General features: G+C 57.7%; 1 protein-coding gene across 1 annotated transcript in view; it reads left to right on the top strand.

Moving 5' to 3' along the window:
• The window catches only part of NUP210 (nucleoporin 210kDa), a gene marked incomplete at its 5' end in the record, with an annotated part of 40359 nt that extends 18683 nt beyond the window's left edge, over positions 1-21676 (top strand). The window contains 15 exon segments of the mRNA XM_012655141.1: positions 603-734; positions 1908-2066; positions 4451-4542; positions 6192-6295; positions 6298-6365; positions 7881-8056; positions 9318-9538; positions 10724-10860; positions 13354-13477; positions 14415-14623; positions 15415-15690; positions 16673-16889; positions 18610-18705; positions 18781-18864; positions 20187-21676. Of these exon segments, the coding sequence (XP_012510595.1) occupies positions 603-734; positions 1908-2066; positions 4451-4542; positions 6192-6295; positions 6298-6365; positions 7881-8056; positions 9318-9538; positions 10724-10860; positions 13354-13477; positions 14415-14623; positions 15415-15690; positions 16673-16889; positions 18610-18705; positions 18781-18864; positions 20187-20287 (2196 nt within the window).
• Between the last annotated feature and the right edge of the window lie 859 nt (positions 21677-22535).

Genomic DNA, 22535 nt, shown 5'->3' with positions numbered 1-22535 from the left:
CCTCCCAAGCCCCTCCTGCCTGTGCTCTCCGAGCAGCCTGTTGGGAGGTCTTGGGCTCTGAATCCTGGTTCCAAAAGAGCTATAACACGAACACTGCTCTTTGAGCTAGAGCACTTCACGCCCCCCTCATCTGCTTACTGGCCCCTGTCTAGCTCCCCTTCTTGCCTCACACCGGCAGACACCCTCTGTCACTCCAGCACAAAGCTTCTCTTACTCATTGCATTCATTCCCTGGAGTTCCGAGTTTGCACAGTCACCAACGAATGCTTGCTTTCTGCTAGACTGTCACCTGCCCACACCTAGAATAGCTGCTGGCACCTAACAGGAGCACACACATATAGGGCACTTACTTTGCTACGCGCCATCTGCGTGTTCATCCATTTGGTGTTCATGACGGTCCCGTGAAGCTGCTATCAGACCATCTCCACGTCACAGATGAGCAAATGAACACACAGAAAGTGTAAGATTCATGCCCAAGGTCACGCTAGTAAGTGGTGGCACTTGGAGTTGACTGGGCAGCCTGGCTCAGCACCTGTTGTTGCCTTTTGCTGGCATTCTTGGTACTGGAACCCAGTGGTCAAGGGGCCTCACTTCTCCCCGCAGATGCCCGTCTATGTCACCGGGATCACCAACCACCAGAACCCTTTCTCCTTTGGCAATGCTGTGCCAGGCCTGACCTTCCACTGGTCTGTCACCAAGCGGGATATCCTGGACCTCCGAGGGCGGCACCACGAGGTAACCACCTGCCCAGAGCCCACCAGGCCAGTTCCCTGCAGGGCAGGGAGGGTTCCTGTTACATTGTCTCCCAGGAGGCCCCCACCTTCGCACCCAGCAGGGTCCTGGCCCCTCCAGCACTCCCCCCAGGCTTGTTGGGCCTCCCTTCTCCCGGACGCTAACCGCCAGAGATGGGGTTGGCAGGTAAGTCTGCTAACAGAGGCGGCAACAAAATCAGCAGCCTCGAGAGAAGTCACGAAAGTCCTAGAAGGTCACAGGGTCTCATCTGTAGGGACCCGCTTTCTGAGATGACAGTGCCTGACAGCCCTGGGGTTTTCTCCTGTTCCATGGCAGAGGCTAAGCCTCCCTTCCTCTGGCCCTGCATAGGGGCCCCTGGCTGCACCTGAGATCTCAGAGGGGAAGGTGCTGTAGAGAACCATCTAACCCCCTCTGTGTGTTAACCGAAGTCCAGAAACAGGAAGGGCCTTTGCCTGGGGTTGCTCAACAAGCCGGCGGGGAAAGGAGACCGGGCACTGGCCACTGTGAATACAGGCTGCGGTCCCATGTGGGCACTGGCACGTGGGACCCAGGTGGAGGGTGGGCGGGAGGCCACTTCCTACCTCGTCTGGGGCAGTGAGGATGGAGGCCTGGGGAGGGGCCCAGGCACGAGGATGGGGTTTCCTGATGGCTACCTGAAGCTTGCCTAGTGTAGGACGGTTGCCTCCCCAAACCCAGTGGTAAGAGGGTCTTATTCCCAGTCCCTGGGGCTTCCCCAGATGGCTTGCATGGAACCGGGGCAGTGTGACTAACATTTACTCGCAGAGATCCAATCACAAAACAGGCTCTGCGGAGACACGTTGCAAAAGCCAGCATCCCCCTCAGTGATCTCCACGCATGAAAGACTGAGACCTCCTGCCGTGAAGACCACTGGGTCCTGTGGGTTGACCCAGCATTTTCCAAATACACCCATGGAAGTGGTGAAACACAGGCAATGTGAGGCGTGTGCGCCCATGCCGGGGTGACTGCCGTCTACAGCCCTGGGGTCAGCAGACCCGACCCAGGCAGGAAGGCGGCAGCTTTTGTGAACAGACAGGCAGCCATGGGGCAGTCTGGGGCTGCTCTCCAGCTCTGCCTTTTGGGGGATGCAGTCGCCCCAGCCCTTTTCCCTGAAAACACATTTGCTGTCTTTCCCAGGTGTCAATCCGGCTCCCGTCGCAGTACAACTTTGCCATGAACGTGCTGGGCCGCGTGAAAGGCCGAACTGGGCTGAGGGTAGTGGTCAAGGCTCTGGACCCCACAGCTGGGCAGCTGCGTGGCCTTGCCAAGGAGCTGTCTGACGAGATCCAGATCCAGGTAAGGGCAGGTGCACAGAGGCCGTGTGGGAGCAGGAGAACAAGTGCCAGCAGCCCGGTGGCCCTCCCTGGGGCCACACCGGGACTGGGCCAGGTCTGGGTGCTGGGAGAGCTGGCTCTAAGGAGCTCTCAGTCTGCTGGGGGTGACAGACAGACTCATCACAGTGTGGTGGGCTCGGGGTGCAGGAGGTGCTTTGGGAGCCCAGAGGCGGGGCTGACCTGACCAAAGGGTCGCAGAGGAGTGAAGTCGCAGGATGTGCGTCCACACACTCGCACAAATGCGTGCTCTTCCTGGTTAATAACACAAAGTAAGTTCTGGGACATCTCACAGAAGCAGAGACAGGGCTCTGCAACTTCCAAATTCTGTGACCTCAGCTGGGTCACTGAACAGCTCTGTGCCTCAGTTTCCCTGCCTGACAGCAGATTTGAGTTTGAATATATCAGGAACTAGAGAAGCTGCATCGAGCCCACAGATATGTTTTATTTGGCTCACTCGGGCCTTTGAAACACCTTTTATTTGTTGCCAACACTTAAAAATAGGAAGATTCTATCTGCCTGTCTAATAGGCAGCTACTCCTGGAGATACGGCATTTGCCCCATGGCGAAATCAGCGGGAGATGAGCAGCAGCCTCCACTTTATTTAGAGCTGGGCTCTGCATTTTGCCACAGGCCCCGCCACATCCTGTTGTCTCCCTGACAGCGATGTCAGCTATCAGTTGCCATTTACCATGGCGCTTGCACTATTGCTTTGCTGGTAAGTTAACAGGAAAGTGGGAAATAGCTGATAACTTTGCCTCCATCTGAAGAGAGAGGACAGAGAATTCATGTGTTAAGAAAAATAGAGGGAAACGTATTGTGGATGTGTTTGCTGTGCAGTGAGTGCGTCTGAGTCAAAGTGAGTGAGGCTGCTTCTCTCTCGAAGTCATGCGCTGGCAGGAGGTGATATCTGAGTCCACCGTGCCTCACCTGACACCAAGAGCCACCTGGCTCCCAAAGGCTGTTTCTCATTCACTGTTGAGGAAGCGCTGCCCCTCGCATCATGTCACATGAATCCCACAACTCTTTGAAATAGGCCTGGCAAGGATTATTAGTTGTGTTTTTGTCTTGTTTTGTTTTTTGAGACAGGGTCTGGCTCTGTTGCCTGGGCCAGAGTGCAATGGCATCATCGTAGCTCGCTGCAACCTCAAACGCCTGGGCTCCAGCGATCCTCCGGCCTCAGCCTCCTGAGTAGCTGGGACTGCAGGCATGCATCACTATGCCCACCAAATTTTTGAATTTTTTTGTAGAGACTGGGTGTCACCACATTTTCCAGACTGGTCTTCAATTCCTGGTCTCATGTGATCCTCCCACCTTGGCCTCCCAAAGCACTGGGACTACAGGCGTGAGCCACGGCACCTGGCCACGATTATTAGGCTTAGGCCCATCTTGCAGATGAAGAAATCTAGGCTGCTGTAGAGAGTCAGAACACAGAGGTGTTGGGAGGGAGGGGAGTCAGGCCAGCTTCCTCTTGGAAAATCACCCGTCACTTCAGATGACATTAGACACTGGCCCGGAGCTCAGGCCCTCAGGGAAGTCCTCCTGGACTTATCAGAAGCCAGTGGGGAGCTCTACCTGCCCAGCACGTGACTGCCCCTGAGCCAGGCTGAGAGGCCACAGAAGCCGGCAGCCCTAGGAGCTTTAGACAAGGGGATTTAGGGGGTGAGCTCATCAGGAGCCTCGCAGAGAAGGGGTCTGGAGTTCCCAGGTAAGAGCTGCCACCATGGACTCCAGGAGCCAGCGAGGGCCTCAGAGCACCTGGGAGTGCTGGGCTCAGATCTGTTGTCATGAGGTTTAACATCTGCGGCACTGAGGTCACTGACACACCCGTGCGTGTGGTCCCTGTGGATCCTGCAGGAGTGTGACAAGACAGGGAGCCGGGCAGGGCCAAGGCGGTGTGGGGGGGGGTGGTTCTGAGACGGCGGCAGTGAGGAGCAGGGTATCTCCGTGAGAGAAAGGAGAGTGTACGTGGTGCCTTCCCCAGGCTCAGTCCTGGCAGAGCGGCACCTGGGCGAGGCCCTGGGCGCTGTAGTTCTGCGTGCTGCCCCGTGCACAGGGCCTGGTAGGTGAGGTTCTCTCTGACTGGCAATGGAGGGAGAGGCTTGCGTTAGGCTCCGTGCAGCAGCTGCCATCGCGGTGCACAGACGTGAGCCTGCCTGCCTTTCCCGTCACTCCTGTGGCCTCTTGCGAAGGTCAGCCCTTCCCCTTATGTCGCCAGCGACCTGGCAGGTGAGGACGCTCCCTTCCTCTTCTCTCTCCCCCTGGCTCTCGCTGCTAGGAGAGAAGCCGACACCTGGCCTGGACGTGACTGCAGTGCACGCAGGAAAATAAACCTGCCCTCTTTCCCAGGTGTTTGACAAGCTGCTGCTGCTCAACCCCGGAATAGAAGCAGAACAAATCTTAATGGCACCCAACTCATTTACGAAGCTCCAGACAAACAGGTGTGTGGCTCAGCTCTCGCGATCAGCAGGGCTGTGGCGCTGCACTTGTGTCCGGCAGTGCACGTGCCGCAGCCGTCAGGAGCCGTGGGGGCTTCACGGGAATCGTCGTTGGTGATGCACTTGGAGAGGGGGTGGCCTCTGTGTCCTTCTCTTCGCTGTGGACTCCTCTGCTCCTTCACGGTCCTCCAACCCATGGGTGCCTTTTTCCTCCCTGTAGCCTAGAAATGTTTTCCTTCCGGCTACTGAAATTCAGTATTGAAAAGGGCCAAAAGTGCTGACTTGGAAGCGTTAAATTTTCTAAACACCGCCCGTGTTTGCAACTTTTGCCACCGAAAGTGTAGTCCACGAACCAGCAGTGCGAGCGTCACCCAGGAGGATGGAAATGCAGATCTCTGCCCCAACCCACAGCTGCCCAGGGAGAAGCTGTGCTCTGATGACATCCCGGGGCGATGGGGGTGCGTGGTACCATTTGGGAAGCGCTGTGTTAAGGCATGTCCGCAAACGTAATTCCTACAGTTGATTCAAAGGGGATGCCTTTCGTAAGGATGACCTGCATTTGAATGGCAGTTGCGTAGTGGAGGGCTGTAGAGGCCACAGGAGCACTTACACATTGCAGGACACACACACAGCGGTCATTGAGCCCAAAGTAACTCAGTGCCAGGCTCCGTGCTGGGCTCTGGGAACACAGAGGTGAATGACACGGGGTGCCCTGCGGAAGGAGAGCGTGAGAAGCGCTGCAAGAGAGCGAGGCGTGATTTTTAAGCTAGAGCCCAGAGAAGGGTGCTCCCCTTGAGGATTTAGGGGAGACATGTTCCACATGGGGCAGCTGGAACTAGAGGTCTGAAGGGTGGACACTCGCTCCTCAGGGTAAGCGGAGGGGGTTTGTGGGGGGAGAAAGTCGAGGCCGAGGCAATACCACTGGCTTAAAATTGTCCAGAGAGGGTTATGGGGCTTGGCCAGAGAGAGAGGTGAGGGGGGGCCGGCCCTGGGAGCTGGAGGCCTTTCCTCCTCGTGTTTCTTTATAATATTCGTGAATACGTAAGAGGATATTAACGTACTGCGTGATTTGTCTCCCACCCAGGCACAGCAGCAGTGCTTTACAAACCCCTCTCTTAGCGAGTGGCTTATTCTTATCCTACTGAGCTCCCTTTTCATGCCTGAGGACACCGAGTCCCAGAGAGGGGACACGATGTGCACACTACCCTTGGCACGGAGCGTTGGGCCTGGCTTCGGCTTCCGTCGACTCAAACCCCATCCTCTCTCCGGTACCCCCGGCTGCCTCAATTCAGTAAACGGAAAACAATGTGCCACAGAAACAGTCTTTGATAGCAAAGGTGCCACGTGGCTGAGGAAAGAAACTCCGCCCTCATGGTCCCTCCTTCCCCGCTGGGCACCCGCAGCAGGTGCTTGCGTCCGAAGCATGAGAAGCTGCACTGTCCCGGGACCGGTGGTTTCCGAATGACTTTTCCCCGGGTGACTGACCAGGCTGCAGAGCTGAGGGCACGTGGTCCTGAGGCACGGCGGGGCCAAGACCGGGCTTTCTTCTTCTCGCGGGACCTATGGGAACCACAGATGCTGGGTCTTCTGGCCTTGTACCTGGCTCCTCGCCGCTGCCATCTGTAAAAACAGGTTTGTTTTATTTTCTGTAGGGATGGTGCGGCCTCTCTGAGCTACCGTGTCCTGGATGGGCCCGAGAAGGTTCCTGTCGTCCACATTGATGAGAAGGGCTTCCTGGTGCCAGGGTCTGTGATAGGACGTCCACAATTGAAGTGACTGCACGAGAGCCTTTTGGGACCAACCAAACCATCATTGTTGGCGTAAAGGTAGGATCATGTTTTCTCCATTTTCGGAGCAATAAACACAATAGTGGTGAGGTAACATTTCCTCCCTCTCGGGTGTTAAAGTGAATACATTCACCTTCCCGGTGAGAAATTGGAGGTAGGGATTTATGTGAGGATAACTCAGGGGCAAAGATTGTAGATAAAAATCCACAGCATCTTCTGGCCAACAGAGGTGAAAAGCTTTGGAGATCATTGATTCCAAGTACCGTGTCTTATGCATGGGGAAACTGAGGACCATGAGGTCCATGATTGGCCTAAGGTCACAGAGCTGGGACAGGCACCACAGCTTCCTGACCGGTGTGCCGGTGCTCCGCCCGCCGTGCCTGGCCACTGACATCATCACTGCGATCGGGAGCCCCTGCTCTGGGCCAGCCCCGCGCCTGGAACACGGTCAGTTCTGAGGAGCATCGAGTGATGTGCTTGGGCCCTGCCACTCAAATCATGACATGCAGTACGTGACATTCAGTGCAGCTTTGAGAGTGAGGTGGTCTTGTTTTACAGACAAGGAAACTGAGGCTCACAGTGGGACTGACTTGCTCCAGGTCACACAGGCGTTGAGAGCCAGAGTCTGCCTGGCTCGGGATTGTATCCTTCCGTCCCATCACAGCACTGCCCTCTGCGTTCTGTGCTCTGAGGCTCAGGCCTTCCCTGTGGGTGTCCCTGGGTCAGGTCCTGGGGTTTATCCTGAGTGGAATCTTCTTTCCATGTCTCACCGTTGCCACTTTTTGAGCTCTGAATGACAGAAGGTGCACACCCCCTCGAATCTCCAGGCTCTGCCTGGGTCAAGGCCTGTACCATTAATGAATATCATTTTGGTTCAAGGTGGGTGCCTGGTAGGACCACCCTCCACCTAAGCTAGTTTTAAGTGACTGAAAGTGACTGATGGGTCATCCTATTTCAACAAATATGCATTAAGCACTTGCTCTATAGCAGACACTAGACCATTTTGTCAAAGAAATTTGTACTTTGGGGGCTTTTTGGCCACAATAGATTTTTACCTGGAATCAGAGAACCAAGGCTGCTGTTTATGGAGCTTGGATTCTGTGGGCTCCAGAAACCCACATTTTCCCCCTTCCCCGGCCACTGCAGGCACGTGACAGCCCATGCTGCCTCTGCCATCCAAGAGGGCGTTGCTGCTGCTTTAAATGCCTGAAAGGCAGGTCTTCTGTGGAAACTGGACATTTGCAGCTTGGGGCCCTTGTTTGCGATTTGAATAATAATCTCATTTTTCCAGGTTGTGGATTTTGACTCTACTGGGTGGGTTTTCCTGTAGTGAGGCTGACCCACTGTGTTGAGAGATAGGAATCTTGTCACTAGGTTGGGCCAGTCTGGGGAGCGAGGACTTTCCTCTTCTTGTGACCCCTAAGTCAGTCCAGTCCGCAGTTGCTCCTGAGATGGGGACCTGCCAGGTGCAGGGGGCTCCTCCTTGGGAGGTGAGTTTCCCGGGAGCCAGTGCCCAGTGCTGAGTCATCATCACACCCACTTGTTGTCCCCCAGGTGTCTCCTGTGTCTTATCTGAGGTTTTCCATGAGTCCTGTCCTGCATACCCAAAACAAGGAGGCCCTGGCAGCCCTGCCTTTGGGGATGACTGTGACCTTCACTGTGCACTTCCATGACAACTCCGGAGACATCTTCCACGCTCACAATTCAGTCCTGAACTTTGCCACTAACAGGTTGGGTGTGGGTGATGCTCATTTCTCCTACAGAGGCCTATCTGCACGGTACCCGGACCTAACTGACAGAGGCCACTGGAGGTGGCCCAGAGAGGCTGGTGCCGTGAAAGGACGATGGTTATCACTGTGTTCGGTTTCCAAGAGAAGGGGCCTGCCACGCCATGCAGGGTCACAGAGGGGGACCCTAGGGCACTGCAGCCCAGCTCAGAGAAGACACAATGAGCATCAGTCCCAAGAGAAAGGAGTAGGCTGTGAGGCGGGGCTCCAGGAAGTGCTCCCTGAGAGCCAGAAGACTGTGCCCAGGTGTTGGTGACCCTTCCAACCTGGGCTTCCCACGGGCCAGATGACAGATGTGTTTCAGGGACAGGTGTTAGGGGCATTGCCTTACGGGAAGAACCGGGGTTTGGAGTCGGGCCTCCTGCTGGCCCCAACTCTGCCCTTTGTGGGGCCTGTGAGCTTGGGCAAGGCAGGCCACCTCCCAGGCCTGTTTCCACACCTCTTGTGTGGGGCATGTGGCCTAGTCCCCAGGGCCTTCAACTGAGGGGATGGTCGTGAGGGTCTTTGGCATCTGTGGAGCTCTGTGTTGGCAGTGTTGGCCTCTGTCAGCCTGGGGCAGAGGCAGGCCCCTCGGTGCGTCGCACAAGTCCCTCTGCCCTCTCGTGGCAGGAGCCCCTCCTAGAGACCAGTCAGACTCAGGGTCAGAAGGTGGGCGGAGGCGAGGGAGACAGCCAGAGGCCTGATCCTCACCCACGCAGTCTGAACTCCTGTACCGCGGCCGAAGCTCATGCTGACTGAGCACATGCCACGCGCCAGGTGCCCTCACATGTGCTCATGCCAGGCCTGTGGCACAGGAACATCCCGCTCCCATGTCACAGTGGAGGCAATGGGTACAGGCTGGTGACTTGTTCCCGTTACACGGCCTGGCGCGGCCTGTGCCTTCCTAGCATGTCTGCTTCCCTGCTGGGAAGAGGCCGGGACACTCTCTGTGGGCCACGTTCCTCCCTGGGCCGCGGCAGTCGGAGTGCGGGGGTGGCGATGCCGGCAGTACGAGCCGAGGGCTGTGGGCTCCGTCTGGGCAGGCGAGCAGGGGTCCAGCTTGCTCCGCCTGCCTGGGGGTCCTCAGTGACCTCGAGGTGGAGCAGCATCTGGGACCTCAGCTGGCAGAAAGTGTTGCTCAGCTGAGGACCTAGACTGCCCATCTCCCGCTGGAACTGGGTCTTCATTCTGGGGACTGAGAGCCCCCTCTTTCCCCTGTGCCTAGAGATGACTTTGTGCAGATTGGGAAGGGCCCCACCAACAACACCTGCGTCATCCGCACTGTCAGCGTGGGCCTCACGCTGCTCCGAGTGTGGGACACAGAGCACCTGGGCCTCTCCGACTTCATCCCCCTGCCGGTCCTGCAGGCCATCTCCCCAGAGCTGTCCGGAGCCTTGGTGGTGGGGGACGTCCTCTGTCTGGGCACTCTTCTGGTCAGCCTGGAAGGTAAGGGACATCCTGACCCAGGGAAACCTGGGGCATGATCAGCACGTGTAGAGTGGGTGGGGCCATAGGGAGGTGCGCAGGTCCCTGGGGACGTGTGCAGGGACCCTGCAGGATGCTCCAAAGCAGCGCTTGGGAAACTACTGCCCAAGGGCCAAGTCCAGCTGCTGCCTGGTGTTGCAAGTAAGTTTTTGCTGGAACCCGGCCATGCCCGTTCATTCACGTGCTGTCAATGGCTGTTGTCATCCCACCACTGCCAGGCTGAGCAGCAGCAGCAGAAATCATATGGGCTGCAGGGGCCAAAATATCTATCATCTGGGCCTTTGCAGAAAACACGTGCCAACCCCGCGCTCGAACAGCACGGTGTGGTAGAATTTCCTGCTCTTGTGGAAGATCCTCCGTCTACACTGTCTGCTTCAGTAGCCTCCAGCCAGCGAGCACGTGGGATGTGGCTAACACAGCTGAGGGACTGGATTTGCTATTTTTCATTAATCCCCTGGCAGTCGGCTGCCAGCTTGCTCAGCACAGGCGAGGAGACTTAAGCAAAGGACACTGGGCCAGTTCAGTGGCTTCCAAATTTCGCCACTCCCGTGCCGTCCGTCCACCCAGGGAACACATGTACAGGGATTTACTTTGTTTTCAAAACGGCTCCACTCTTTTTACCTCGTTAGGTTTATTTTAAAAGGAAATTAAATACTACCTTTAAAGAAAAACAGATACAATTTTCCATAAATAGAATGTGGTTCTTGAGTCCTTTTATTGTATGTATTGTATAACGTGATTGACTTTTAACTCAGAAATGCTGTGTAGTGACAGCTCTGAGCCTGACACCTGCTGTCTGTTTGCTAAAAAGGCACCGATGAGGGGAAGGGGCTGCAGAGGGCGGGGCCTGGCGGCAGCACCCAAACCATCCCAGGGCAGGAGCCAGGTACAGCTTCATGCCAGGTGGGCAAGACAGTCCACCAGGGAGGTGCTGGGGAGGGGAATTAGGGCCACAGCCGTGCAGAGGGCAGGTGTGGACAGTCGAGAGAGGGCAGCAGGCGGGGGCTCTCTCCTCAAGGGGATGAGTGAGCCCCTCAGGTGTGAGTCCAGGGATGGGGAGGCTGGCCTGGCCATCCGGGTGAACAGGGCTTTGGCTGGAGTGTCCAGACATGGCAACGGTGGTGACACTCGGGGCTTTCCCCCTAGGCCTCTCAGGAACCTGGAGCTCCTCGGCCCACGGCATCCTCCACATGGACCCCAAGACTGGCGTGGCTGTGGCCCGGGACGCGGGATCTGTGACGGTCTACTACGAGGTCGCTGGGCACCTGAGGATATACAAGGAGGTGGGTTTCAAGGCATCCAAGCTCACGTGGCTCAGTGGCCCATGAGGCGAGGCTGACCCTCTCAGAGGATTGTGAATACCTTTTCTTTAGGAAAATACCTTGTGATTCTCGTTCGTCTCAGGTTGGAATCTGGGAATCATGAGTCTGGGATCGGCCACCCACTCTCTAAGAGGTGGGGACAAGTTAGTTCCCTTTTCATCCCTGGCCTCCGTCCCTGTGTTCATAATGCTCTGACGATGAGAGGCGACCTCATAGGGTCGATTCCAGCTCCATGCACTTGGGTCTGGCGACCCCAGTGTGGGTGCTTCCCTGGAATCAGGGCCTTGGGTGGGGCAGCACAGCGACTCCCTGTCACCAACAAAGTTAAACCTCCCCCGGCAAGTCACCTTTTGAGTCTTTCTGGAGGCGAACAAAACCCATTGTCTCTTCTGTTTATCTCTAGCCGAGAATGAATCAATGAGCAAAGTCTGGCTGAGTTCCAAATGTGTCTCATTTAGAGCCAGCATGTGCTTTATCGAATCCAGCAGTTTAACCTAATAGTTTGCATATTTAGTGCTGCGGCTGTGCGGTTTGGGCCAGCCAGTTGCAGACAGATGCACCCTGTGAATGTGACAGTAACACTGTGCTGTCCCGGAAGGAGCCTCTGAGCATGGGCGGGGAGGGGATGGCAGGGGCAGGGGTGTGAGGTTCAGGGGCTGAGCCTCGGGTGGGGGCTGGGGGGTTGGAACAGAGGGTGTCGGGGAAGGGAGGTCTGGCTTTGTGATCAGATCATGAAATGTACTGGATTCCGGGCCGTTCAGTGCAGGTTAAGAGTGTGGGCTCTAGAGCCAGGCTATCTGAGTCCAATCCCAGCTCGGCCACCGCAAAGCTGTGTGACCTTGGACAAGTTAATGAACCTCTCTGTGCCTCTGTTTCCTTGCCTGGAAAATGGAGATAGTAGCATTGTGAAGATTAAATGAGTTATTAATAACATGTGCGAAGCACTTAGAAAGGTACTTCACACTTGACAAATGCTCAATAGACATTATCTGCTCCTATTGCCGTTTCCCAGTAAGGAGGTTGAATCACATGCTGGACTTCCTGGATTTTATTTTTAAGGGAAGAGTGACATAGATGAGGGGTGTGTTTGGAAAGGTTCATCCGTATCGGGTGGAGCTCGGGAGAAAGCGGGTCACTGCAGGGGAACCAATGAGCAGACTGAGGACAGGACCTGGCTAGGACCATCTGGAAGTGGGGCGTGAGGGCAGAGGGGGCTGGGGTGACCAGGTTGGTGATGGTCCTTCACTGTGGCGTGCAGCACAGCAGTGGGGGCCGGCATGGGTGGAAGGAGGTGAGGAATCTGGGCCCGGGGAGTTAGAGGTGGCTGTGGCCTCTGGGGGTGAGGCTGGGGGTCCCACCGGGCAGGGGTGTCTGGAGCTCCATGAGGAAGGCTGGGGACGGAGTGGGTCATGGGGTGGAGCCTCCAGCCCCGAGATGGCCTTTGGAGCCCTGGGAGTGGGGGGAGCACCCAGGCTTGTGCAGGGCAGGAGAGGGTGGGGGAAGGCCTTGGGCCACCACTTGGAGGGGGAGGAGGAGCAGGGAGAAGCCTGCAGCTGGCAGTCAGTAGGAGAAATGACACCCGGACACGAGAGCCAGGGCTGGGGAGGGGAGTGGGGTGCAGCCTCCGGTCAGTCCCCGGGGATGGATGGTGGTAACCCACGGGGGGAGGCAGTGCTTTGGCAGCAGGAGCCCTGGGGCAGTTCGGAGGTGATGGAGGCCCAGTCACCTACGACTCTGCATGAGCCATAGCCCTGGGAGCTGTGGGGGCTCCGGGAGCAGTGAGACCCCAACCCTGCTCTCCAGGAGTTCACATCCTGGTGGAAATCAGACCTGTGGGTGGCAGGGAGTGCCGGTGCCTGCTGGGAGGGTGGCGGTCTTCCAGCGGGAGGAGGCGGCCTTGGGCCTGAAGGGCAGAGCCCCTGGGCTCTGCGGAGGAGGCTGGGGGATGCTGCGGCAGAGGGGACACAGGGAGGCCTGCAGCCTGGGGAGGTTCGGGGGTGGGCTGGGGGACCCGCTGGGAAATCTGGGCAGGCTGGGTCTTGAGGGTCCTCACTACCTGGGCTGTGTGACTTCACATTTTGCTCATGTAGACTCGTTTTGATCAAGTGACAGTAAAGCAAAATGGATCCTTCTCTCTTTGCTGCGAGATCAATTAACTAAATTCACGAACAAAGAAGAGATCGTGGCTGTCGCAGAAGTCAAGATCCACAAAATGCCAGCCCACCCAGCCCGATGAGTGAATTCAGCTCCCTGGTCTGCTGCTGGGAGAAGTAGCTTGTTCAGTGTGAGAACACTGGGCAGCGAAGTCTGACCCACCTGTGCTCGAACTCAGTTCTGCCAGGTTCCACCAAGGCATTTGGGCTTTGAGCCTCAGTGTTCTCACCTGTGAAATGGGTAACATTATGCCCCAGCACTCAGTGGGCGCTCAATACGCTGCCTTGGCTGCCTCCCCAGATAGTAGTCAGCGTCCCTCAGAAGATTGTGGCCCGTCATGTCCACCCCGTCCAGACCGGCTTCCAGGAGGCCACAGGCTCCAAAGTGATTGTCGCTGTGGGAGACAGAAGCTCTACCCTGCGCGGTACAGAATGAGGGGGCTCGCGTGGTCTTTGGAGAACCTGCGAGGCTCCAGGGAACAGGGAGATGGCTTCTCATGCCCTTCTTAGGGGGTTTTATCAGCTTTTCCGATTCAAACTCACACCAACTCCAGAGAGAGCATTTAACCCACCTCCTCCACGCCTTTCAGCCTTTTAGCCTCTTAGAAATCTGAGTCCTCTACAAGCCCAGCCAGGGAAAGGAATCGTCATCAAAGAGCCCAGCTCCCGAAATTGCCTGTTTCAGAACTGGAAATGCAATCTCAGCCCCAGGGCACTGGAGCAAAGAAAGTCACAGTTCACCACCATTAATCCCAGAAACTAATGACTTGGCAGACTAGTCACTGAGTTTGATTTTTATAATTGCTCTCCCGAGTCCTACACAGCCCACTCAACCCCATCCCCTGCCCGTGACAGCCCTGGACAGCGGCTGCCAGAAATAAATAAGTCACTACAGGCTGTCTTTCTGAAACCACTTACACACCTTGTAGAATTAAATACACTCTTCCTGTTCTGATGTGTGGGGCAGCTTTTTTGTTTCCTGGTCACCTCTCCTTTCCTACGTGAGCGCGAGGGGACAGCACTCTGCTGCTGGCCAGTGATGCTCAGTGTATTAGTGGAGATCCGGTGCCCTCCCAATGTGCAGAGTCAATGTGCCTTTGTCCCCTGCTGACAGGGACAGGAGACACGCATTGGTGGGCCTGGCCTGTCTGCCGTGCCCCTGGATGCACACTCTAGAGTAAACGCTGAAATTCTGATCTGAAACTCCCCGTGATTCACAATGAGCCCTCCTCTGTGTAATTTATCCTTGGCTTTTGTCAACCGTGGTTCCATCTCCAAGCTCTGGGCAGCCCTGGGGCCCTGCGTGGAAGGCATGTGGGCACAGGTGGCTTTCTTGAATTGCTCTCATTCTGGGGTTTTGAGTTACCTGGGCGTGGTGGCCAGCAGTCCTGTCACACCCTCTCACTCCCTCCCCCTCTCTAGGTGAGTGCTCCCCGGCCCAGATGGAATTTGTGGAGACCTTACACCCCGAGTCCCTCCTCAGCTGCCAGCTGCAGTTTCAGCAAGCCGTCTTCGATTTCAGCAAGCCAGTGATGTTCTCACCGTGGAGCCAGGCTTTGATGCCGCTCTGGGTAAGTTTGCCAGGATTTGAAAGTGCAATGGACTTGCAGAGAGACTTTGCCCTGTGGGCATCTCGGGTCTGCTGCGTGTTCAGCTCACAGCGGCCATCTGTCCGGAGTAGCAGAGGTTGTCAGGAGCCCAGCCCGGGGATTGATGCCAGGTTCCTGGCCCCTGCAGCTTCAAGTGGCCACCAGGAGGGTTGGCCTTCCTGAGCTGGGTCATGGCTGTTCTCAGCACCACCTACACCCATCAGAAAGGACGCAGAGTTCAGAGCAGAAAACCCCGGGTCGGTGTCCTCCTCTGCTGTTCCTGCCGTTCTTCCTGTGGGGGTGGAGGCCGCTCCTCTCTAAGCCTCCTCTCCTGAAATGCGGATGATGGGGCCTTGCCCTGCCTGTGCGGAGCAAGTTAGAGGCGGCCGGAGTGTCCTTAGTAAATAGTCAAGGGCTGTCCCCTGGGCCCGAGCCTAACTGCTGCAAGGCCAGGAGACCAGCGCGGTGGAGCTGAGGCCACACTGTGGGCTGCTCTTGGGGTCCAGCAAATGCGTCCTGTGGCACACTCAGTGCTGGGCCCGACCTCAGGGCCCTCAGTTGGTGGTCCTGCTGCTCTGTTTCCTCCCTAAATCTGCCCCAGGAGTGTCACTTAAAGGATGATCTGGTGACTAGAGGATTCTGAGACACTGAGGGGGACTGCTGGTCACAGGATGTCCCAGCTGAGGGCCCTGAAGGATGATTTCCAGGAAGGCTTCTGGAGGAGGTGCCTTCTCCCCTGGGCTCTGGAGGATGCATAGGTGTTTCCCGGTTAGAAAAGGGACACCCTTGTCTCTGCAGGCCAGTACCTCTGCTTGGTCACCACACACAGGCTGACGGACAAGCAGCGGAAGCACCTGAGCATGAAGAAGATGGCTCTGGTGGTCACAGCCTCCCTCTCTGGCAGCCGCTTCTCCACAGAACAGGTCGGAGCCGAAATGCCCTTCAGCCCGGGTCTCTACGCCGACCAGGCTGAAATCCTTTTGAGCAACCAGCACGCCAGCTCCGAGGTCAAGGTCTTCGGTGCCCCGGAGGCTCTGGAGAGCCTGGAGGTGAGTGGCGTCCGCAGGCCTCCCTTCAGGCCTGAGTCCGGGGAGGCAGGCAGGGCCTAGAAGGAAGGGGGGCGTGATGCGGACATCCTGAGCCTCCTCTCCTTAAAATTAAGACTGACAATTAGGAATTTTTTTAAAAAATGGAATAGTCTTACCCTTTTCCTTTTTCCGTACACTGTCGCCACTATCAGCCCATGTAATCTTGCTAATTTCCACGGTTTCTGCTGGGCTTCCCCAGCGGCAGGCTTGGCGTGCAGGGAGCCCTGGGATGCAGCGCGGGCTGCACAGCGAGTGGACACAGGGCAGGAGCGCTCGGCCATGGACAGGGGGACAAGCCCTAGTCCCTCTGGGGACAAGCCCTCTCTCCAGGCCTCACTCCCCCGTCAGAGAAGTCGGGTGAATGATCGCTAGGGTCCGGATCCCGACACGCGTGGCGAGTTCTGGGGCGACAGGACGAAGGAGCTCGCTGGCTTTCCTGCCTGCTGCTCCTCTGGTCTCGCTGCGGCAGATGGGGCTCGCTGCTCGGAGAGACACGGGGAGCACGTGCGTTGCGGACGAGGATGGCCAGCCCCTCAGGGGGCTGCTGGAGGTGGGAACAGAGCTCCGGGCTGCCCCCTCAGAGAGTCGGTGCTTGGTGACACGGCATGTTAGTTTAGCGTTATGGACACAGCACTTGATGAGAATTCGATGAGGTTGCTTTGCCCTTTCCTTAGAGACAGTGTTTCCTGACCTTGCTGACTGCACACTGTCCATGAGCAATACCCAGGTGTCATCACCTGCCTGGGAGGTGTGACTTGGGCAGAGGTCCCCACCCATATCCTTTGGGCCCTGGGAGGGAAGCCCACCGTGTCAGGCTGACACGGGGGTGCTTCCAGAGATGGGGTGCACAGAGCTGCACGCCCGCTTGGAAGTCCTCGGCCCCACTTGGAGGTCACTCCGCTGTCTGCAGAGCGTGTTCCCCCAGCCCTGACATCTCTCCCAGGTGAAATCCGGGTCCCCCGCCGTGCTGGTCATCGAGAAGGAGAAGTCTTTCGGGCTGCCCAGCTTCATCACATACATGGTTGGGGTCTCAGACCCCACGGCTGGCAGCCAGGGGCCTCTGTCCACTCTCCTGACCTTCTCCAGCCCCACGACCAACCAGGCCATCACCGTCCCGGTGACTGTGGCCTTCATGATGGATCGCCATGGACCTGGTCCTTGTGAGTCATGGGATGACATCAGCGGGGTCAGAGCTGGGTGGGGAGGGACAGGCTGGAGTGGTTGTGGGTGTCAGGAAAAACCTGGGTGTGGAAATTGGAGGAGTCAGAAATGCAGACTGTCCGTCAGAGTGATAGTGGCTTGTTCAGGCCATCATGCCTGATCTGTCCCCGCAGCTCCCATCTGCTCTCAGCGTGGCAGCCACCGGGACTGTGCCCCTCCTCTGCTAAGCAGCCTGCTGTGGCCCCCACCTCCCTTGCAGGCAAAGCCTTCGTCCCTGCGGTGGCCCGTAAGACCCCACGCAGTCTGCCTTCTCTACCCATTTGTGAGGCATCTCTGCCTTGCGTCCTCTGCTGCAGGCATACTGTCCTGTTTCTGGAACACGTGCCACCCCAGCTCGAGCCCTTGGCATCCGCCATTCCCTATGCCTGGGATGCTGTTCCCCCAGATGGCTCCTTGGCCAACACCTCAGCTCCTCAAATATCGAAATATATTGAAAGTTAGAACCTCGCTCCCAAACACTTGAACCCTTTTTTGTTCACTGTAGCACTGTTGCCAACTGTCTATCTGCATGACAACGTAATTAATTATTAAGTTTCTACTTGTCTTCCCCAACGAGAAATTAAATACGTGAGAACAGCACTTAGGATAGGGCCCACCAGACAAACAGCAGGTGCTCAGTGCGTATTATTGAGTGGATGGATGCGTGTGTTCTGTAGTCGCCGATGAGCACCTGTGTGGGCAAGACCCTGTGCCAGGCAGGTGTATGAAAAGCCCCCTCATTAGAGAGGACACAGATTTGCAGGTGCAGTGGGCATGATTCTGACTATGTGGCCGGGACAGGGGGTGGCTTGCTCTGGTGGGAGGAGAGTGCAGTTCAGGGGGGCTGCTCCAGCTGGGTCGGGAAGGCTGGGTGGCCGGGGAGGGAATGCAGTGAGACAGACCCTGCGTGAGGTGGGGCAGCTGGGCCTGGAGGAGCCAGAGTGCCAGGCCAGGGGCCCGGGCTTTGGCACGGTCAGCTCCAGCTGCCTGGCCAGGAGCAGAGTGAAGGGAGTAGGCGGCCGTCAGGGGAATTGGCGGCCACCTGCTGCCTTCTTCCTGGAGAGAAGGGACGTGTCCTGACTTGGGGCAGAAATGCAGCAGTCTAGGCCCCATATAAGATGTGAGGAGGAATGAGATGGAGGAGGAAGCCAGGCCTGGGCCATCCCACTGTGGGGGCCCCTGAAGAGCAGCAGCTTTGGGGTACAATTTGTTGGGCTCAGTCTGGGCCTCGAGGCTCAGATTCTGAGAGTAGTGGCACTCCATCCCACTAGCGGGCTCCTGGCTGATGCTTGTGTTTTTGTAGCTGTCCCTTGTGACTTAACAGTTTCAAACTGCCTTCCTTTCGGGCAGCATGGCTGACTCCCAGGCAGGATGGGTGCAGAAACGTGGGGCACGGAGCTGTCGCACGAGGGAAGCACTGCCTAGCAGGCAGCCGAGTCTCACAGAACTGGGTTCTGTGAGACTTAGTTCAGAGGCCCAAGGTGGAAGGGAACGGGGCACCAGGGGGCAGGACCGGAAGCTGACTCAGGCCTCGAGCAGCCCACCGGGCCCTCTGAGACCCACTGATCTCGTATCTTGGAGGGGCCCGCAAGCCACCCTGCGTATGTACGGTAGCGCACGAACACTGGGGACACTGCCATGGCCCTTGCATTTTGGTAACTTGTCTTTCACTGATGGCAGACGGAGCCAGCCTCTTTCAGCACTTCCTGGATTCCTACCAAGTCATGTTCTTCACGCTCTTTGCCCTGCTGGCTGGGACGGCCGTCATGATCATAGGTGAGGCAGGCTGTGTGTGTCTTCGGGTCTGCTCCCCTGTTCCCACCCGCACTAACCGGCCGTGTATCTTTGCAGCCTACCACACAGTCTGTGCGCCCCGGGAGCTCACGGTACCTGCGGCCCTCACGCCCCGAGCCAGCCCTCGGCACAGCGCCCACCGTGAGTAGTGCTTCCGCAGGCACAGCTGGGCAGAGCCGCGAGGAAAGAGGAGGAGCCCTGGGCATGGGGTGGGGTCGAGGTCCTGAGCCCCAAGTCTCAGCAGGCCTGTGTCTAGGCAAAAGGAGCAACTAGGCCTGAGACCCAGAGGACAGATCTGGGAGTCAGGAATGGGGGAACAGCTTGATGCCAGTTCTGGGTCAGTAAGCGCTTTCCCCAGGCAGAGCGTGCGGGCAGAGGTGTCGGCAGCAGGGAGCCCTGTCCCGGCAGGCGTACATGCTGAGACTGCAGGCCCACCTGCTGGGGCTGCTACAGAAAGCTCCAGGCTGGGGTTGGACCAGCTGACTCTGAGATGAGGATTCTGGACAGTTCTGATGAGGGATTTCCCAGACAAAGAGGAAGGGCAAATCCTAGTCCTTTCAGCAGCTCAGTTGTCTCTCTGGTGGTCCCAAGGCCCTGGTGACCCCACACAACTCTAGGAGGCACCTCTCTCTGTAAGTGGGTATCCCCTGAAACTATGCAGTGCCCAACCTGTGCAGCTGCACACAGCAGCCCTTTATGTCTCCTAATTCCCATCTGAGGGTTCTCTCTCCTACACAAGGAATCCTTGAGTTGGTATCTATTGGCCCTCTGGGGGGCCATGGATGGACTTCAAGGAGGTCCTTAAATTTTTTGAAAGAGGACACAGTTTTGTAGATAGAAGCTCTTCTTGGGAAACAAGATCCCACACACTTCCTGGACTCCTAGAATCGTAGCCTTCTACCTGGTTGCCTCTCACACCTGTGAAACAGGCCCAGGGAAGGCCCCAGGTGCTCAGCAGCTCACTGCCCCAGAAAGTGGGCTGTATCACGCAGCCGGTTCTTGCAATGACTCATCCTTTCTAGCCACCTTTCCCAGCGCATTCCTCCCTGTGTGTTGGATCCACACCGGGGTCTGTGCACTGCCTCCAAACACTCCAGACTGTCCGTCCACGCAGCGTTCTCACGAGGCGCTGGGCCCCCCAGCCAGACGGGCCCTCCCTCCTGCATGCCCCAGGCTCAGACCCTGCCAGGCCGTCCTGAAACCCCAGACTTGTCTCCCAGCCAGGCTCTGCAAGTCAGGGCCACACCCTGGTCCTCCCATGTCTATCGCCTCTTCCATGTTGGGCCAGCTCAGCAAGCCCCTGTCATTTCCCTCTGCTGGCGCCGGGAGGCCTCAGGGCACCCTTAGGAAAGTGCCCGGCTGCGAGGCGGGCAGGCTCTCAGTGCGTTCCGACTCAGAGCTGGGGAGTGCCGGGCAGCTCTCCCCCTGGCTCTCTGCTCACTCCATCTTTCTTTCCACCCTAGATTTTGCTGCCTCGTCACCAGCATCTCTGAACGCGCTGCCTCCTGCTCGCAAAGCCAGCCCGCCCTCAGGGCTGTGGAGCCCGGCCTACGCCTCCCACTAGGCCCGCAGGAGCTGGGACCTGCGGGCAGCTCCTCGCGCCCCTCCAGGACAGGGACACCCCTGCTCATCAATGTTCTCACTGGAAGGGGCCCCTCCAGACCTGAGCCCCCGTCCCCAGGCCCCCTTCCCCGCCCCTCTGTGTTGGTAGAGCTAGTTTAGTCGTGCTTCCTGGCATACACTTCAGTGGAGGAGTTTTAAGTTTGTGTGGTTTTTTCCTCCCAAGTCTTGCAAAGTGAGACCGTCTGGCTCATCCTTTCCTCTGGACAGCATTGTGACTTGACTTTGCAGCATCGCTGAGTCCCCCTCACGACACTGAGCAGCGAGAAGCTCTGGTCGGTTGTCCGCAGCCGACGCTGCTGCAGTGCTCTCAGGGAAAGAACCGTCACACTACTTCGGGGGATTTTTGGTATTTTTTCCCACTGTGAAAACTTACTTTTCCCCTGGTCTGGAGGCTGCTAGGAAATTTGGGGAGCAAATGGACGTGAGTGTCCTGCGCCTGCCCCGCCACTGCAGGGGAAGCCTCAGGAACCAGCGCCCTGGAGCCCTTGACAGCTGAGCCCGTGGCGGCGAGATGCCAGGAAAGCCCGCGAGCTGCCGCAGGCCGCTCCCCCCACGTTGGGCCGCTGTGAGCAGAGTTCAGCCTCTGTGTCCGTCATTGCATAAGCTGCCGCGACATCTGGTGCACTTGGCTTCGTCCCCGCAGGGATGTCCCGAGTGGGGGTCCCTCTCTGTCTCCCTGTCCTGGCCTCTCCATAACCTCAGCGACATGCAGTATCGTCCTTAGGAGAACGTCCTTGAGGTGGTGGCAGGGTCTCCCTTTCCGTGTGTTTGTTTTGAGAAGCGCTATGTTCTGCGTCAGCACAAAGACCCAGTGTTATTGGCCCAGCGCTACTGTCCTTTGTGTATGACGCTCCAGCACCTCAACAGATCTGAGCCGTTGCCTGCCTGCGTGAGCCACAGCCTCTCCAGCGGTCGCTCGCCGGGCCCAGGCCCCCAAGCAGCCTGCCAGCGTGGGCCAGTGAGCAGGGTGCTGGCGGTCTAGGGCCTACCCGCCAGCAAGGGGCTCCCTGAGGGCTGGGGAAGGAGAAGACCACTCAGAAAACTCCTCTTCCAGCTCCTTGTTCCGGATCTGAGACTCTCAGAATGCGGCCGCTCTGCTCTAGGCCAAGGCGCAGTGCCACTCAGGGAGACCCGAGACTCAGGGCCCAGAGCTGTACACACATGGACACCGCGTGTGGAGAGTCCTGTCCAACTGCGAGGATCACACGCGAATCCACCTCAGTCCTCTGGGGCCCGCCATGCCGTTGATTTTCCCGAAGCTGGAGGAAGGAAGAATGTGCCTTGCCCATCACTTGAGCTCAGACCAACATCCTGGATGTGAACAGGAGCCTTGCTGTTTGGTCTGTGTAATAAAGCTCTGTGTAATTTCTTAAGAGGGGTGTGATCACTGCTGGGATCTCACGCATCCTGCCTGGGAGTGACCAAAGCCCTGGTGGCGCGGCCCCTCCCGTGCACGGGTTTGGGGAGCAGATCTCTTCTGCTGCCCTGCAGACTTCCCCGGCGTTTCCCCTCTCTCTCCAGCGGCCAGGCTGCCCCTCCCACTCAGAGAGGCCAGCCCAGGCAGGAGCAGGTGCCTTCCCTGGAGGAGGACAAAGCAGCTCCACCTACATGTCACCTGGGCACCTCTCCTCCCTGCCAGCTCCTTCCTTGGCATCACCCAAACATGTCTGACTCCTTCCCCCAAAGGAAAGCCCCCTCTCCCCGCGCCCTTCCCACCTGGACTGCTGTGGCTGCCGCTTCCCGCTGCAGCGCTGGCTCCTGCTCCACCTCCCACAGCAGTTCTCCCGGGGCCCCCGGCCTCCGCTTGGCACTGCCCTCTCCGTAAGCCCTCTGCAGCCCGGACACCTGCACCTTGGCCCTCCCACCTTGCCGCCAGCTCCTGGGGTTGTCCTGTGCCACCCCCCCAGCTCAACCCCCACTCACCTGCTCTCAGGCCCCCACTTGATCCCCAGCCTGTGTCTACTGAGTGTCCACAAGGCATGGTCCTCTCTGCTGGTGTCCTGAGTCACAGGTGTGGCCGTGGATACTTAGGGAACTCAGCCTGCCCAGAGTCGGCCAGCCGGCAGGAGCCTCTGCTTCCAGTCCTCCCCGACATCCACTCCCGCTTTTTCTCAAGGACCTGAGCCCTGACTTTGGGCAAAAAGCAGCCGGAATACACACTGCATGCCCCAGCGTGGTTTGCTGCTAGA

This window comes from Propithecus coquereli, unplaced genomic scaffold, assembly GCF_000956105.1.
Source record: "Propithecus coquereli isolate 6110/MARCELLA unplaced genomic scaffold, Pcoq_1.0 Scaffold461, whole genome shotgun sequence".
Taxonomy (NCBI): domain Eukaryota; kingdom Metazoa; phylum Chordata; class Mammalia; order Primates; family Indriidae; genus Propithecus; species Propithecus coquereli.
Note: the sequence above shows the minus strand (reverse complement) of the source record. Positions and strands in the feature narration are given on the sequence as shown.